The 19,201-nt window shown below is 35.9% G+C and overlaps 1 protein-coding gene across 3 annotated transcripts in view; it reads right to left on the reverse strand.

Moving 5' to 3' along the window:
• The window catches only part of Nup98-96 (nuclear pore complex protein Nup98-96), a 109,391-nt gene extending 91,100 nt beyond the window's left edge, over nucleotides 1-18,291 (reverse strand). For 2 of the 3 annotated variants that reach the window (XM_083119403.1, XM_083119401.1), the window contains exons 1-2: nucleotides 18,175-18,291; nucleotides 384-453 (exon numbers count right to left, since the gene is read on the reverse strand). In XM_083119403.1, the coding sequence (XP_082975529.1) occupies nucleotides 384-435 (52 nt within the window). In that variant the 5' untranslated portion in view covers nucleotides 436-453; nucleotides 18,175-18,291. Of the gene's footprint in view, nucleotides 1-383; nucleotides 454-8,132; nucleotides 8,154-18,174 lie in introns of those variants that run through there. The other variant, XM_083119402.1, reaches the window with a different exon arrangement.
• Nucleotides 18,292-19,201: the final 910 nt, after the last annotated feature.

Below are 19,201 nucleotides of genomic sequence, written 5' to 3' on the forward strand. Positions count from 1 at the left end.
AGTAAGAAAAATAAAGATTAATGCTTCGTAAACGAGGGTGACTAGATAACATAACATGGTGAATAACACAATACAAAGAAGAAGAAAATATGGCTCTTGACTATAATATTTAAATTTTTCAGCTTTCACTCAGTGAAATAAAAGTTACTATTATACTAGGTAAAATAATGAAAGATTGCAAGTTACATTTAACTGAACGAAAAAGTATCTGTCACCTCAAAACACTTTCAGTTGTGACTGTTGAGGTTAGTACAAATTATGTCAAATGCCAATTTGCCACATTGGATAAATTAAGATGATACATTGCCCATGGCCACATTTGACTAAATTTAATTTCATCCTTAGGCAAATTTTGCATGTATACAAAAATTGCAAGGACTTACCAAATGTTGATGGCGTAGTTGATCCAAAGGCAGGTTTATTGGCACCAAACATGTTGCCAGGCGTGAGACACTGTAAAACAGTTTGAAAAAACAATACATTTAAAGGTAAAGGTAAAGTGTTCCCCTGTGCTTAGCACCATGCCATGAAACAATACATTTTAAAATTTTAAATGAAATGATGAACTAAAGTAAAATACATTCAATATCAAACACAAGCACATATGAATATTCATTATTTTAGTCATAAAATGTGTCTGATTATTAGACTCACGCTTTGAAAACAATGACTAACAAAGAGACGCTATATGTAGTTCCTCTTCATGTATTTTTTGATGATTGTTCTTAACAAGGAATGAATGTCCAGGAGATACAACATATGGACAGGAAGTGACAAACTATCACTATCCAGGTTCGAATCCAGGTTGAGCTTCAATTTTCTTCTCATTTACTACATGTTCATGTGTGCCAAAAGTAAAGTATTTCCAGGTATACTATTTTCAGAGTGCAAATATGCTCACACACATACAAAATATCTCTGCTCCTTTATATTAGATATGATGGTTCCTTCAAACTACTTGAAAAGTTCAATTGGAAGCTTACGCCTTTCTAATTACTAAACTTTACAATTAGAATTACCTGGTATATCATTTTATATCAGTTTTAAGTCTTAGCATGCAATGTTAATTGGACATTATCCATTGTCTAGTGCTTTAACTATACTTATTCTAACACTACATTTCAAGAGAGTACCTCTTCTATCATATGTCTAGGTGAGCACATTTCTATTGGCTGGTATTAGATCGTATAGACTGGCTTTAGACAGAAGCATTTCCTTTAACATTTTTGCTAGCATAAATAATACGTAAATTCTTACAGCAGGTACCGTGCGTCCATTTCGATCTTCAGCCGAGAGATCGGGAGAGGCGTGGCGGGCGGCGCTGACGGAGATGCCGACATTTGCGGCCTGTAATGCCTGCTTATTTTTATGGACATATGCAGACATTTATATAAATATTGCAAAACGAGCACTAACCTGTGTTATAAGAGTTGTTCAAACTGATATCCACCAAGTGCCAAGTGTGTAGACGTTCGGGGAGAATACGTTGAATAGCCTGAAACTTTCGTACCTGTAGCTAAAACGGGCCGAGAACTTATCAGCCCCCCTCGTAACGTGAACCTTGCGGCTGGCATTCCAATCCTCTCACTGACACAACACACATACACACTGCAATAACACAAACAAGTAACGGCACGTAACCAACAATAACACTCTTGCGCACAGTACGAAATTAACACGCTCTTGGTTTACATCTGCTCACTACTATATTCATTCACAGCTCTGTCGCGAAGGAACAAAAAAACTCGAGCTCTGAGATTTCGGTTTGCAAGGAAGCTCACAAACACCATTGACTTTTAACGGTTTCGTCTACAGCGTAATCTTGATACAGTGTTGCACATTCGAAACCTCCAAACGATCTCCTTCGGCACAAAACTCTTTCAAGGATATAAACTTAAGCAGGACCTTACTGGTCAAAACTATGATTAAAATGTTTTATTATCTGTGGCTCTTAACATCATTTCTAAAGTGTATTTTTTGTGTATATAAGGGCAGAACTTGGATGAATTACAGATGACAAATTATAACACAGGTTAGTGCTCGTTTTGCAATATTTATATAAATGTCTGCATATGTCCATAAAAATAAGCGGGCATTACAGGCTGCAAATGTCGGCATCTCCGCCAGCGCCGCCCGCCACGCTTCTCCCGATCTCTCGGCTGAAGATCGAAATGGACGCACTGTAGTACTTTACATGGAAGCATGTTGCGATTACAATGTATAATATAAACAGCAACAAAGGCACTTCGAGTCGCACCATTTATGCTGAGTGCATGGTGTTTACAATTGAAACAACTAAAATATTCTTCCATACGTGCACAGTAAATTTTGAAAAGTATGTATTTAAGCAGCGCCATTGTTTTATACCTAACACCATTTTATAGGAAGCGTTATTCCTCTTGGTTGAAAAGTTATAGTCTTTTAAAAATGTGAAGTGAAACATTGTTTACATCTCACGCGGCCGCCATTACATCTGTACCCATGACCTAGAGGTCGCCTGTGATTGGTTATCCTACAAAAAATGTCAAAGAAAAAGGATGGATCCTATTCTTGAGAATTGGCATGGCATCCGAAATACTATAAAATATTTCACTTTAAATGGTAGCATTTTGGTCATGACATAAAGGTTAAGGAAAATGCTTTCGTCTAAAGTGGGCCTTTCTGCTAAAAAAAAAAAAGAACAAAAAAAAACAACATAAGATTCATGATGGTACAAGATAAAGGAAAACTTAATGAATGACATCTGTAGCAAGATTGTTGACATGTCTTATGTGAGGAAAATCTTTGTAAGACTTGTATGTTATTACAAAATGTACATGATGTTGGTTGCTTCTATTTTCACTACAAAACCTTCACATTTTATGGGATGTTCTAGCCTACACTGCACATATGACTCCAAAAATATATGGAGTAACGACTATTTGCAACCAAAACCCAACAATGCATTTGTCGTCATCTTGGTTATGGACTGCCTCTGGCATATAAGTCACAAACGTGAGGTGTGAAGGAGTTTTCTACTTCAGACCTGTTACTACACAATAAGAAATATTTTTCTTGTCAGGTGAAGAGCTGATAACATTAATATAACATCTCTACATTTCTTTCAACCTTGTCTGAATTATGAAAACCTCATGAATTACACACCCAATAACATGAGTATGGGTCATTCCACATGAAATCACCCAATTGAAAGACAAAAAGTTGCATCATAGTCACGGATTATCACGATTTTTTTTAACTGGACCAATATAACAAATATGTAATATTAGACTTTTCTAACAAATATGTTGAAAGTTACAAATTTTTGAAAATATGAAGATTATCATAAATTGGCTGGATGAACAAACACATCACATGACACAAAGCATACCATATCTCTGAAACTATGTTGAATATTGTGACGATTTAGATATTGTTGGAAAGGAGAAGAACAGTCCTAATAGAAAATACTGATGTTACCATTTTAACATGCTCAGAGAGTAGAAAAATCTTTAAATAAAGTAATATGTTGTGATGAAAAACACACTCCACTTAGGGTAATTGTATGATAGGGAGTCCAAGGTTTTACCACAATGAAAATTGTTGCACAGCAGGCCCGTACCCAGGGGAGGGGCCATCGAGCCATGAAATTTTTAAATGTGAACCTGTAAAAAGCTATGAAAATAACCGACGATATTTCAAACATGTAAAAATTTCAATTTTATCCTTGCTTCAAAATGAATGTGTTTGTTGTGTAGAGAGGATGTCTCCATAAGTCTGCACTCTGCGATATTGGGTATTTTTAGTTTTATAACCATTGATACAAGGCTACCAGGTGAAAATGTCTCCCCTTTTCTCTCTCTCTCTTTTTTGTTTAACCAAGCCTCCCTTTGTAGTGGGCTATGAACTTGCATTTAGAATTATCTATTGTAATAATCATTGCTAATGCTTATAAGAGTATTTAATTTAATTTATAAATAATATATTATTTTCTAAACATAGAAATATTGTGGCTCTTCATTTGTTCGTTCGTGTGTGTGGGGGGGGGGGGGATCTGGTGCCTCCCTAAAAAAAAACTGGGTATGGGCCTGTTGTACAGCATAATCAACATATGTTGAACATAATATTAAAAAATCAGAAAGGTAATATTGCTCATAATAAAAATATCACAGGTTTCAATATTCAATGTATGAACCATTGTTCCCACACAGTTATATTTTTGAAAAATGGCTCTAAAACACTCACAAATTACCACTAATATGAATATGCATAATATTATTAGTAGAGACCGGATGTTAGGCAAAATGCCTATTCTTTCCTGTTAGATATATGATGAAAACGAATGTTGCGAAGGCCAGGGGGGAGGGATTAGCTTCATTTAAAGGCAATTTAATTTTGCCTATTTCATACGATATTGCCTATATTATTTCATAAATGCCAGATATTGCCTATTTCAGACATTTTCTTTAAAATTGGGACATGACTGAACTCTGTAGACATAAGTTTGATAGGCAGAAGGTTTTACACTAGCCACGGACTTCACCTTAATAGGCTAGGTAAGAAATATGTCTGTTATGAAATACAGAAGGTAAGCAATAAAATATTTGCAAATATGTACAAGGAAATAATACCAATGAACTGGTATGAACAGGGAAACTCCCTTGTGAACTTGACTCCATAAAAAAAACTGCTTCAGTGTGGAGCCAGGTCAAACAATCAAATCTAACGAAACCACTTCAAGATAGCCTTTATAAAGTAGTACGTTCAAATAGTAATAGTGGCAAAAAACAAACTTCACAGCCTGAAAGTGCAACTAATTTATTACTTTTTCATATTAATCTACAATCTATTAGAAATAAATTACCGGAGTTGGAACTTTTTTGGATGATTTTCCTTGTCATGTTTTTTCCGTTAATGAACATTGGTTGGTTAACGATGAAATAGATATGTACATCCCTTCAAATTACAAGTTAGCTAGTATTTTTTCTAGAAAGTCTATGATCCATGGAGGTGTTGGTATTTATTTACGACTCGATTTTAATAAGGAGTATCAACCGTTAGATATACATCACTTATGTGTTGAAGGAGTATTCGAAGTTACCGGCATTGTATTTAACAGTTTGAAAGTTGTGGTCATATCCATATACCGCATTCCTAATTCAGATTTAAATATGTTTTTGTTACAATGGGAAAAACTTACAAGGTCCATTGATAAGTACAAGCAATTTGATGTTGTTTACTTGGGAGATATAAACATAAAAAGGTAAAGGTAAAGTGTTCCCCTGTGCATAGCACCATGCCATGAAGGCGTATAGGGGGTGTGGGGGTAACGCCAAACATAAATGTTCTAATTGATAATGCTGTAAAGAAATCATTCTGTGATACTCTCAGGTCTTATGATTATTATTATGCTAATGATCAAGTAACTAGAATGAAATCTTGCATTGATAATGTGATCACTAATGTTAACAGAAATATGATATCCTGTGGAACTATTGATCCCTGTTTATCAGACCACAGCGGTCTGTGGCTTATTTTACCAATTTTAATTTATACCACACCCCCCACCTCAAAAACTACAAGTTTTAGATTGCTTGGTGAAACTAACATAAGAAACCTCAGAGATAGCCTTAATGAAATAAATTTCTATGAATTGTTAAGTACCTGTAATAATTTGACTGAAGCATGGAACAAATTGACACATACAATTGTCGATATTTATAATGAGTGCTGTCCAATAAAATACAGAACTATCAGCACTGGTAAGAAGAAAATGAGAACACATCTAACATGGTTCACTCCTAAATTAGCAAACCTTAGAGCTCTTATGCTCAGACTACATGATAATGCCAAAAATGGCGATCAAACTTCTAAATTGAACTATAATGAGATTTAAAAAAAAATTAGAAAGGAAATAAAATTAGCTAAGCTAAAGCTAATGAAGAGTACATTGCTAAGGCAAGTAATAAATGCAAAGCTGCCTGGTCAATAATCAAAAAGGAAACTAAGATAACGGACGAAACAAAGTTGCCAAGTATCACACCCAATGAGTTTAATAGTTTCTTTATAAACAATCAAGAACATTTAAACAAAATTCCTGTGAACTATGAAGAAAATGTCAACAATGATCTTAATGACTATCTTGGTAGGCAAAGTTTCCCACAATTTAATCATATAAATTTTAAGTGGATACAGATTAGTACGGATGAAATTTTAATTATTGTGTCAAAAATGAAAAACTCCTATAGTGAAGATTTTTTCGGTCTATCAACATTTATTATAAAGCATATAATTGACATAATAGCACTTCCAATTACATATCTTATTAATGGGACATTAAATGATGGTATTTTTCCTGATAACCTAAAAATATCTATAACAGTCCCTATCCACAAAAAGGGTGACAGAGATAACCCTGGTAACTACCGACCTATATCCCTTGTTCCAGTGTTTTCTAAAATTATAGAGTACTGTGTAAAAAAACAATTGACCCCTTATTTTGAACAGAATTCATTTATTAATGTAGCCCACTTTGGATTCAGATCGGGGCTATCTACTATTAATGCGGTAGAGACGGTCGTAAATGAGATAATTAATGGTTTCGAGTCTGGCTCATATACATGTACAACTTTGATAGATTTAAGTAAGGCCTTTGATACAGTTGCGCATGAAATCTTGCTTAAAAAACTACAATATTATGGAATAAAGGGTATTGAACTATCCCTTCTTAAGTCTTATCTCACTAATCGACGACAGATAGTAAAATTTAATAATAAGAAATCTGATGAGCTAGACGTTTTGTCTGGTGTCCCCCAAGGATCAGTATTAGGTCCATTTTTGTTTTTAGTTTATATGAATGACCTACCTAATTGCCTACCGTATAAAACAGCTATCTATGCTGATGACACTACCTTTATTACAAATGATCATAGTATTCTTAACCTTAGTATCAAAAATAAAGAAATGTTAAATGCTTCCTCTTTATGGTTTACAACAAATAGCTTGGTGTTAAATACGACAAAAACAGAAACTCACTTTTTCTACTTAAATAACCCACCATGCACCTTAAATAATCAGGATTATGTAAAATTGCTTGGCATATATTTAGATACAAAATTAAGCTGGTCAATTCATACCCAGGAACTATGTAAGAAACTTGCCCGTGTCTTATATCTATTGCGGAAATTAAAAAGGTCTGTAAGTGAAGAAATGATGATCTCTGTGTACTACGCTCTTTTCCATTCACACTTACTGTATGGAAATTTACTATGGGGAAACTCTACAGGTGCAAAGGAAGTCTTTAAAAGGCAAAAGAAGGCTATACGTTGTATTAAAGGAGTACAGGATATGGAGTCATGTAGGGAATTCTTTAAGGAATACCGTATTATGACAGTGCCCTCTATAAATATTTATCATAGTTTAATGTACATAAAGGAAAACCTCCTCAGTTTTAGGTTGTGTTCTAATGTACATGACTATAATACAAGGCACAATCTGAATATAGAAATGCCATACGCTAGACTATGCAAGACTCAACAAAATTTTAAACATAATGGAATGAGATTATTCAATTTGCTACCAGCTTCTATACGTAATTTAGAAAACAAGCAGTTTGCTAAACACATTAATAATATATTAGTACGATATTGTATATAGCTATAGTGTGATGGAATTTGAAGAACACTTCCGTCAGGGCCTGTAAAATGTAAATGTCTACTCATAATGCATCACAGAGCTGTAAATTGGGTTTTTGTACATGACTTGTATTGTAATCAAAATAGAGTACTATTTTCCAATTGCTTTCGCTGTAATAAAACATGTAGTGTAATTTGCAAACTGTATTGTTGAATGTGTAATATTTTAATATGTATTTTTAATTTTTTTCTTTTGTAATTTTTTATATTAGTATTTATATACTTATTATGACAAAGTCTATTGCAATCATGTTGTCTAATGACTAATAAAGTATTCTATTCTATTCTATTCTGTGCATACAATTTCCTGTTCCCAGAATTAGTTTCCGATGCTTCCAAGAAATTTAAAAATAACAGTTTACAGTATAAAGATGAATGGCCTGCTCAAGGTCAAGCTCCACCCCAATTCATTGGAAGAATGTCACCAAGGGGGTGATTGGCCTCTCCCCTCGCACTTACCTAGGCTGGTTATCTGAGTTGCATTCCACAGGTGCACCTAGTCTGGAGAAAGTTCTTCAAAGGATCATTGTAGTTTTCTCTCTCGTGGTTTGTGGTGGAAATTTTGTGTATATTTGTGCTTTTAACTCGCAGAAATGCCCAAGGAAGCATCTTCTCTGAGAACCAAATTGAGCAACTATGTCAAAGAATTCGGGTCCAGTGTGTTTACAAATAATGGATCGGTGTTATATTGTAAGTTATGTGAAAAGTCTGTGAATTGCATGAAAAAATATTACATTACGTAACACTTAGGAACTGCTAAACACAAATCGGTTTCTATTGAGATGCAAAAGTCATGTGAGGTAAAACCGTCACTAATTACATCATATGCCATTTCTCCTAGGCAGTCTCAGTTTTCTGCAGATTCGTGTAAGGCATTCATAGAGGCAGACATTCCTTTGTGGAAATTGCAGAATGTCTCTTTAAGGGGATTCCTATCGAAGTACACTGGTGAACATGTACCGAATGAGTCAACACTGCATAAAATTATGTCATGTTACACGGGTGTCATTGAAAGAATTAGGGAGGAAGTGAGGGGGAATAAAAATTGGGTGTTTATTGATGAAACAACCGATGCTATGGGAAGGTTTCTTGCTAATGTTGTAATTGGTACAATGGAACACAATGCAGAGCCCAAAATATTTCTTCTTGCATGTGAGCAACTCTCGCACTAAATTTGCTTTGGCCGGATGGTGTTAGGCATCAAGATGTGCTTTTGTTTGTAACAGATGCAGCGCCATAAATGAAAAAAGCAGCAACGACCCTTAAAGTTATCTTCCCCGCTATGCTGCACATAACATGTCTTGCACATGCTCTCCATCGAGTTGCAGAGGAAATTCTTTTTCCATTCCCCAAAGTTGAATCTCTAATTTCCAATGATAAGAAAATATTCCTCAAAGCACCATCCCGGGTTCTTTTGTTTGAAGAAACAGCCCCTGAACTTGTTTTGCCTCCACAGCCAATACTAACTAGATGGGGTACTTCGATATCCGCTGCAGTATATTACGCGACCAATTATCAGAAGGTGGCTGAAGTAATTAATTCCCTATCTGAAGATGATGTAACATCAATTCGTGTCAATTTTGATGTAACATCAAACAGTGTCTTTTGAAGAATTCTGTTGTGCGAAACGACTTAGGATTCATCACCACCCATTATTCAAATCTGCCAGACACAATATCATTGCTGGAAGAGAAAAGTGAAACACTGATAAATTCTATGGACCGTTTTCATTCTGCAGTTGACCAAATTTGTGCTGTACCAGGTGCTTAAGGTCAGGCTGTTCGTGAGAAAGGTCAGCGAGTTATTGCAGCTAATAAGGACTTGGACAAATTAAGGGTAAATCAACAAGTTCTGAAAGGTGAAAATATACAAACTGAATTAGATCCACATGTTCTCGCATGCTTTAAGTATGCTCCGGTAACATTTCTGGAGGTTGAAAGATCTTTTTCAATTCTAAAAAATGTGTTGTCCGATCGCAGACATAACTTGTCGGTTGATCACCTGAAGAAATATCTTGTTGTGATGTGCAACCGCAATTAGTGCTTCTTATTCAGAGACTGTCAAACCGTACAGTACAAACTTGAAATGCATTTAGACAGTTTCTTAGTTCGAACTGCTGTGTGGAATACATAGTGTAAATTTTTAACTGCAATACCCATGTGTGCAGTGATAAAGTGCATATTTAAAAAAATTGCGTACTGGTTGGAAGTAGCCAACAATTTCTTTTGTCAGACTATTGTGTGTAGCTATTATATTTACAATGGAAAATTTTGGGCTGATGTGACTCCTGCTTGCAGTGATTTATTAAGTACAATATTGAACTGCTGTCTCTAATGATGAGCTTCTGTTTTATTTTAAGCAACTATAAAGAATGTACAGGTATGTTTCTATATTTTTGAAACACCTATTTCTTTTTGTATGTCTATCTTTATTATTTTGAGTTAAATTTCATTGCCTGTTTTAGTGCCTATTTTGAAAATTATAAGTGCTTATTTGCCTGCCTATTTTATATGTTTTAGTGCCTAAATATCCGGTCTCTAATTATTAGAAATGTTGAGTACATGGGAGAAGCATTACTGTGATGTTTATCCATTTTTGGCTCAGAGAAATTGTACTAAGACCAGAGATTTTGTCTAGAATGCATATGGGTCAGTTAATACCAAATGACCCATCATTGGCTGCTTGAGCATTTTTTTAAATTTTCATATTTTTGTTGTTCTAACCCTTATGCAAAGGTAGTTCAAAGCAGGCATAATTTTTCTAAAACTTGACTTAGTTTAAAAATGGTGGCCATTTTTTATTTCATGACTTACGGTATTTTTGGCCTTTGCACACAATTGCGATAATTATGATAGCTCAGCTAAGAAAAATGATAGAATGCTGTGTTAGAAAACATTGTTTTCAGTACATTTCAAGATTTATTTTATGTCATGTACCTTTTCTCACAATCTCAAATGCAAAAGTCTGAAATTTAAGGCCAAAACTGATGTTAAAGTTTAGGATTTTCTTTAGTAGGGAAGTAATATCACATCACAGCTGTAATTTCTGTAGCTGAGACATATACGTCCAACGTTTCAGCAGAAAATATTTGAACTCTGCTACTGGTTTCCTCTCTCGGTTATGGCTCTTTGAAAATGTTCATTTTTCATTTTTTTAAAATTTGAACTTCTATATCTCTGGTAGGTGACCTAATAGAAATTTGATATTTACAGCACAAAGAGTACTCTATGAGAGGTAATTGTAAAAAAAAAAAATGATATTGACATACCATGACCAGTGCTCACTTCCAAATCGCAAATGTTTTTTAAAGATTGTGGGTGCCCCAGTTCCTATTGTTTCAACAGGAAGGCATCACTCAATATCAAAGGAACATAATGATGCAGTTGAACAAATTTTTAGTTCATTGAATTGCTAATTTCAGTTCTAAGCAGAGTGCACAGAAGTGGTATGGGACAATCCATGTCAAGTGGTACAATCCACTTTGCTCGACAATTTTTAAAAAATCTATTTTTTTCTGTGCAGTTACTTTACCATGTTGTTAGTTGAAAACAGTCATCATTTTAATTTTAGTGGCTGTAGGTTTCGAGTGGCAGCCATATTTGTTTTCAAAGATCCGCCATTTGGTGGTGTCGTAAGTGGTTACCGAATCTGAGACATGCATCTCATGGGAATTCATCACTGGTGCCTCATTCAGATGCTTGCAGCTCAAGTGGAAGGTTGTGTTTCTGCAGTTCTGTGTATCGTTACATCCAGTTAGTGACAAAATGGAATGAGAAGTAGGTAAATTAAGTGATGAAGAATGTCATAAGGATGTGTATGGGCTAGTATCAAGAAGCATTAGGCACTTGGTGGCTTCAGTGAAGAAAAGAGGAATCTTCTGATATTGAGAACAAGCAGTGGCATTGGAAACATCTGCAACTACTATGAAGTGAAGTTTTCTCGAAAGTATAATCATCTTTTTGGTCAATCATGTTGCGACCCTCTAAAAATCCATAAAAAAGTCATAACTAAAGGACTTCCACAAATTACGAGTGCACGCCTACTAAAGGAAAAGAATTATGTTGTAGATCTGATTCCTGGAAAATCATTACGTGCTACATGCTACACAAGACTATTTGTTGTGAAGGAAAAGTGCAATAACAAAAACAATGATGTCACCTCCAAACAGGTGACATAGTTGCATGTATTTATGATGCAAACTGGTATATTGGAATTGTTGAAGAAGTCAGCATCGAACATGATGACCACAAAGTTCATTTTTACGAGCCACAAGGACCATGAACTTCATTCCAAATTTCAAGAGACAACAAGACATGGATGCCTTTCAAGAATATTTTAAGGTAGCTTAAACCCACTAAGCTTACAAATGCAACTGGTCGGTGTCACACTATCACTCCTCAGTTGTGTGATGAAATTGCACAACTTTTTGTGGAACACTCTGTTTAAGTGGTAATAAGTAACCCAGTGTTGTTCTTGTATGCTTTGATAAACCCCTTTGTGAGTTATTCATCCACTGTCAATTGATTTATGATGTATATACAGTAAACTCTCATTTATCCGTACATCTGCATATGCATATTTGTAGGTATGTATAACTTTGTGTTAATATTAAAGGTACTTTTAATGAAATCTGAAAATCCTAATTTTTGGCACACAATATATTCATACCGAACTGTTATGGGGAGGTATTGTATATTTTTATCAGGTCCCCCACCAGAGATATCTATACCTGTGAAGGGTGCACTTTTTTCACTTTTCTAACTTTTTAATCATTTCTAGAAAAAAAGGGGGCATGTCTAAGGGTTGAAACTTGGTGAATGAGCACATCTATATCAGAGCTCTTTATCCAGTAAAGCTCAACTTCCTGACCATTTCCCTTCTTGCAAATATTATCTGCTAAAATCAGGACTTTTAGCATCAATGACCTACTTTTTCAAACGTAAATTTCACCCTTTCATAATTCATATGTAACATTGGCTAATACACAGTCTTGTAGCTTACAGTTTGCTGATAATTTGTGTTTTTGTTCCACATCGATAGGATAATTAGGGGCTGAGATATTTCAGATTCGGTAACCCCTTAAGACACCACCAAATGGCAGATCTTTGAAAATAAATATGGCTGCCACTCGAAACCTACAGCCACTAAAATTAAAATAATGACTGTTTTCAACTAACCACATGGTACAGTAACTGCACAGAAAAAATTAGATTTTTTAAAAATTGGTGACCAACAATTTTCTTATATCTGGACCACTTGACATGGATTGACCCGTATGCTTTGGAACCAGTAATATGTTTTGGAACTTGCACATATATTTTGGAAGCTTTAATATGTTTTGAAAGCTGTGTCTGTTACTTATATTTATGAAGAATTAAAATGCCATGTCAAATTAGACTAGATTTTTATTTCATGAGAGCAATATGTGAGAATGTGGTAATGGAAACTGGTTTAATGTATGGCAACATTTTCAATTGTTTTTAAAACTTGTTAAACTCAAAAGTGGAAGTTCTCCTTTTCAGAGAATGTGGTACTGATCCACAGTAAAAAAAATCATTTTTTTGGGATTGGCATTTTTGAAAAAAAAAAAAAAATCAGAAAGCTACAGCAAGAGAACTTGGACACATATTTCAAAACGGAGGTTATCATTTTAATCAGAAACGTATTCTCTTTCAAATACAAAAAACAGCAACAAAATATCTTGAACCATTCCAGAGATAGAGCATTTTAATTTTTTTGTCGAAAATCGCACGTGAGAAATGACGAAAACAAAAAAATATGGGTTTCTTACTTTGTCCTGAATTTTAACATATGTCTAATTCAATAACATCTGAGACTATGAAGGTAAGATCTTTTCTTTGCCTGCCTGAATTGAAATGGACTACGCCTTCATATTTTCAAAAAAACTTCATATTTGTTGGAAGAGTCTAATATTACATATTTATTGGACCAAGCATTGTAGGCATAGGAGGAAGAAACCAACGGTCAGCTCGGGGAAGTGAACAGGCGGGCATCTTTTTAACGTTTTAATTGTATATAGGTTTTTAGATTGAGAAGTTTTTAGTGTTGGTTTTGAACAAACGAGGAAATATGTGGGTAGTAAAGGTTTTAGAAAAATTTTCCAAATTCTGCCTTCACCTAAGCTGTAGAGTTTCCTTTTTTCCTAATGTTTGAGATGATTTGACGTGGCTATGTCATATTTCTGGTAGCCGAGAAAAAGAACCTGAAGAAGGGAAAAGTTGTTCCCGAAACGTCGTTTGAAATAATAGATACTCGCTACACGTAAGTATAAAAGTTTTGTATTTTTGATTAATTTATTGAGAATACGAATTAATCTATATAAAAGTGAGTAAGTCGCACACATCATAAATTATGCATAATACATTGGGCAAGATGCTTCATCACTTTTCGATTAAAAAAATGTTTTATTTGTAAAGTACAATTTAAAACTTCACTTGCAGACTCCTGCATTCTTTATAATTCCCTTGAGGCATTTCAGTGTTACGCCCCATGTTTCACTTGTTCTGACCCATAAAACGATTTAGCGCCAAAAACTGAACAGTAGACGTTACTCTTTAGCACATTCCCCATCCTTTGAAGGACTTCAACACAGCATAGCGTCCTACATACAGTAGATCCTGAATATCTCACCAGGTGGCATATCAGATAATTTGAATAAAAAATAGTTTCAGGTTGTGTTATGATATTCAAGTCTTTCTTTGTTAGCAGACACTGCAAATTGTTTCATAATTCTATGAAATCAGTTCATTATGCATATTTTAATCCAATTGCATATCTAGAACTTACATTTCATGTGTGAATGCCACACATGTAATGCTGGAATACCCCAATGGTTTATTAGTGGGAAACACAGATGCTTTCATTATTTACATTTAACATCGATAAAAAAAATAATACCTTGAAAAATTAGAGACTGCACTAATTAGTTTCAAATACTTTCACTATTATTTTCAAATACAGTATAACTTCTAACGGACATTTTTAAATTTCCCGGCAGAAATACATGTGGCTTAATGGCAATATTACTTGTCAATAACGGACGCGGACACTGAAAACTTCCTCCCAACGTAAATAAAACTTCTCAATAACGGACAGTCTGAAAAAAAACTGTTGCAATTCCTGGAATTCGACACAACAATGGCCAGTATTTTCGAACTAGCTCGCATTGTTTCATGTGGTACCAGTCTGTTAGAGGAAAACACATTTCACTCGTCCACTTAGTCTTTTTTTACATTCATACTTACCTATTATGCATTGCGAAACATTATTTAAGGTGGGATTTTGCTTTTTTTCACTGAAATAATTGTAATTTTTCACATCACGAGTATTTGTTGTTTATTGCTTTTTCGCTTCTGTTACACGCAATATGGCGGGCAAATCTTGACTAGCATTGTCTATCATCTGTGGGTATGCAGTGTTTCAAACCATCTTAACCGAAAAATTCCTACTTTTGTGTTACATTTTTTCCCCCCCGGGTTCCAAAACCCCATGAACCATGCACGGATAGCCCCACGAACCATGCATGCATATCCCCACACACCATTTACGGATAGCCCCACAAACCATTCATAAATAGCCACACGAACCATTCACGGCAAGGCTAGGATAGGCAAACATCGTTAAAATTATCATGTTCTGGGAAAACAATGGCATCGTTGGAAACACTGACTGGGGGTTATGTCATCGAACGCACAGTACATTTTGTTCACGTAGTCGAAGGTAATGGAGGCAAGAGCTTTTGTGCATCGCAGAGACATTAATGTCGAAAATTACATGTTTTACCGGGCAAATAAATTGAACGAAGGAAGAAAACACTTCCACGACCTTTCAAAAGTCTACAGAAACTCACGTTCTGTAAGTACTTTCTCCTGTAAAACTGAAGAAATGTGTTTTCCTTATAACAGACTGTTACCTTTCATGTTACACCGAACGTATTTCTTTTTAAAAGTGCAAACAGTAGACAGTATTCTTTATGGTTATCTTGAGAAGTGTATGCCACTTCTGCTACGATGTCGCAGAAACGCAAACAACTGACCTTAATAAAGTACGTACTGTAATATGCTTATCCTATTATGTACTTCTTAATAATGGACATTTATTTTTCTCCCAGGTCTGTCCGTTATTGAGAAGTTTTAATGTACTTTATTATTTCCACTATTTTGCCAGACTTATTCTTCTATAAAACTTGCGAGTCATAAACATTCACTAGCATTATAACAAAATTGATGGAACCTCATAAGCTACCGACCTGAGAAATGAAATTTTTAATTTGGTATGACTTAAGATGACCGGACCCCTCTCCGATTTTCTCCATATTTGGCATACTTACTAATTGAGGCCTGCTAATGACAAATCTGAAGTTAAAATTAGTTGGAAACATCTAGAAATTGCAAAATAATTGTGAACCATTGATGCTAGCCCCACGAACCATTGATGTGTGGTTAGGTTAGGTGGCTGCGGTGGCTCAGTCGGTAACGCGTCTGACTACCATGCTAAAGGTCCCGGGTTCGATCCCCGGCCGGTTCAAATCCAGGAACTTTTCTAACGTTGGAAGTGGCCCCGGCACCCACCCAGCGTCGAATAACATGGGTACCTGGGGAAACCTGGGGGGTAAAGGCGGTCAGGGACGTGGTGCTGATCACATCACCCCCACTCACGACCGGATCAAGAAAGTGTGGGGCGTTACCCCCACACCCCCTATACGCCTCCATGGCGTGGTGCTAAACACAGGGGAACACTTTCCTTTTCTTTACTTTTTAGGTTAGGCAAACATAGTTAACATTTGGTGTTGTGGTAGTATCAGGAATATATAGGCTTATATTTGTGAAACAAAAAATTTCGTGAAAATCGACGATTTGCATTCCGAAAACTAACACCTTATTTTTGCTTTATTTTGCAATTTCTAGAAGTTTCAGACAACTTTTAACTTCAGATTTGTGATTACTAGGCCTCAATTAGTGAGTACGCCAAATATGAAGAAAATCGGAGAGGGGTCTGGTCATCTTAAGTTGTTCCTTTAATTTATATAACATTACACGTGTCTTGACTCCTGCCAGCTTGTGAAATTCACTGGAGAAAATTAGGTAACAGTATGGTATAACGAAAACACATTTCTTCAAATTTACAGGAGAAACTAATTACGGAAATGAGTTTCTGTAGACTTTTGGAAGCTTGTAGAAGTGTTTTCTCCCTTCGTTCAACTTATTCGGCCGGTAAATCAATGTATTTCCGATGCACGATAGCTCTTGCCACCATTACCGTCGACTACGTGAATCAAATGTTCCGTTTGTTCGATTATGTAACCCCCTGTTAGTGTCGCAACCACGCAGTAGTTTTACAAGATGATGCGTGAGCGGGTTTTTTTTCCTCAAATTTAATTTTCTATGTTTGCCTAACCTAACCTTCCGTGAATGGTTTGTGGATCAATTTTCGCTTAAAAACCTTCTGTTAATAGTTTGTGCGGCATTTTTTGATCAATAAGTTTGGAAACACTGCATATCAGCTGACGATAGACAACGTGAGTCAAGATTTGCCCGCCATATTGTGTGTAACGAAAGTGAATTAGCAACGAACAATAAAAAAAATACGCTTCTTTTCAGACAAAAAAGCAAAATCCCACGTTCAAAAATGTTCCGCTATGCATAACAGGTAAGTACAAATGTAAATAATTAAAAAATAAACTAGTGAAATGTGTTTCCACTATACCATACTGTTACCCAATTTTCTCCAGTGAATTTCACAAGAACAGGCATGAGTCAAGATGCGTGTAATGTTATATAAGATATTGATCTTAAAAAGTTATGCATCTTTTTGAAATGACATCCAACGAGAAAACTTAATTTGCACAAAATGAGGAATTCGATTTTAAAAGTTGTAACATTTAAATAAAATGCAAAATTGTTGAAATTAATTTGTTTAGTTCATCACCAGGGTAGGCTTGACATTATGTATTACACTTGTAAATAAAACTAAAAACTGGTGCGAGATTAAATGTCGTGCTTAAATTTTAACCATCGGTGACATTACTTAGGGGAAAGAAATTATTTCGTTAGGTTTTGTCCGTTCACAAGACAAGGACGCGAATAGTAGTTAGTAGAATTCGGACCCTATGATAAAAGTGAAAAATTTCCTCGATTCCACGCCACTCAAAATACTTTTCATCCCAGTCTGTCTGTCCTGAAACTACTGGGTCACATACATCGTAATTTTATTTTCATAATAAATTTTACTTCAATTACTAGTGTGTACAATAATTTGAAAAGATATGTAACTAATTTGTGGCACAATAAGAACAATTACAATAAGAAAGATTTTGAAGTAAACAATATCATGTGTTGAACTAAAACACATTATCCCTCCAACGTAAACGCAATAAATTCGTTGGAATGTACAAAAGACATTCATTTCAAACTTACTTTCAACTTGTACAACTACTTTTCTACTATGGAATTGTACAATAAATTCATAAAAAAGTACCTACCTAGTTTTGTTCCATCTATGATCTGTTGACTTGTTTCTACGCAGAAAAAACGAAAAGGAAATATTACGTCTTCCTCTTTCCTTCAAGTCTATCAGTGTTGCCACAATGTGAGAGCAAAATTTTCCTTTTTTAGCACAAATTCTCCCTTCATCAACATAGAAAGCGAGCAATATCGTTACACAACCACACGACACAACCTGACGTGCCCAACAGGAGGGGGAGTCAGTGAGGGCCTTAACCCTTTTACCCGGCACTAAAAAAAATCAAATGTTGGAAAGCATGGACATTAGACTGACATGACAACTAAAGTAAATAACACACACACTAGAGAAGTGCGGGATGCCGAAAAGTCAGTATCTCGACTTTTCCTGATTTCGAACAATCGGGAATAGTGTTTGAAAGTGGTTATTTTTCGATGTTTTCTTAAGTATTTGAAATTTCTTGGACATATAAGGTCTTCTTCAAGAAATGCAAAAAGACTAAGTGCAACAAAAGAGAAAGAGGACCGGACGGGGAATGGTACCTGCCAAGGAGACAACAAATGCGGGACGAGGGATTCCTCGTAGCAGCACCGAGGGGATGTCACACAGAGGTCGTGCGCCAGCAGGACAAACACAGCAACTACGGGCACTGGAGGTTATTGCTAATGAAAGGTGCACGTACAGATAGGACCATGTACCCCGTACTGACGTTGTAACAAACGCCGTGATGGGGCCCAATCAGCCTCTTAGAAATGAAGCCGGAGGCACATCGCTGGGTGGGAGCGGGCGAAAGGCTGCTGGAGTGTCGTACGGACCCCACCACTCCGTACGGTGGACGACACTAATGGACGAGGTCGGAATGTTTCCATCCCGATCACCAGGTCCACCGTTCCCAGACCTGACGCGGCTGCTTGCTTCCGAGCGCAACCCCAGCCGAACAACTCGAGTCCCTCCTCGGCCGCAGCCTTCCGTTCCGAAACCAAGCGTGGCCTCACACCACCGCAGCCGCACACTGCCGCGTGGGTGTGAGACCGGGCCGAGCAAGG

Source organism: Lepisma saccharinum, chromosome 3, assembly GCF_977018435.1.
Source record: "Lepisma saccharinum chromosome 3, izLepSacc3.1, whole genome shotgun sequence".
Taxonomy (NCBI): Eukaryota; Metazoa; Arthropoda; class Insecta; order Zygentoma; family Lepismatidae; genus Lepisma; species Lepisma saccharinum.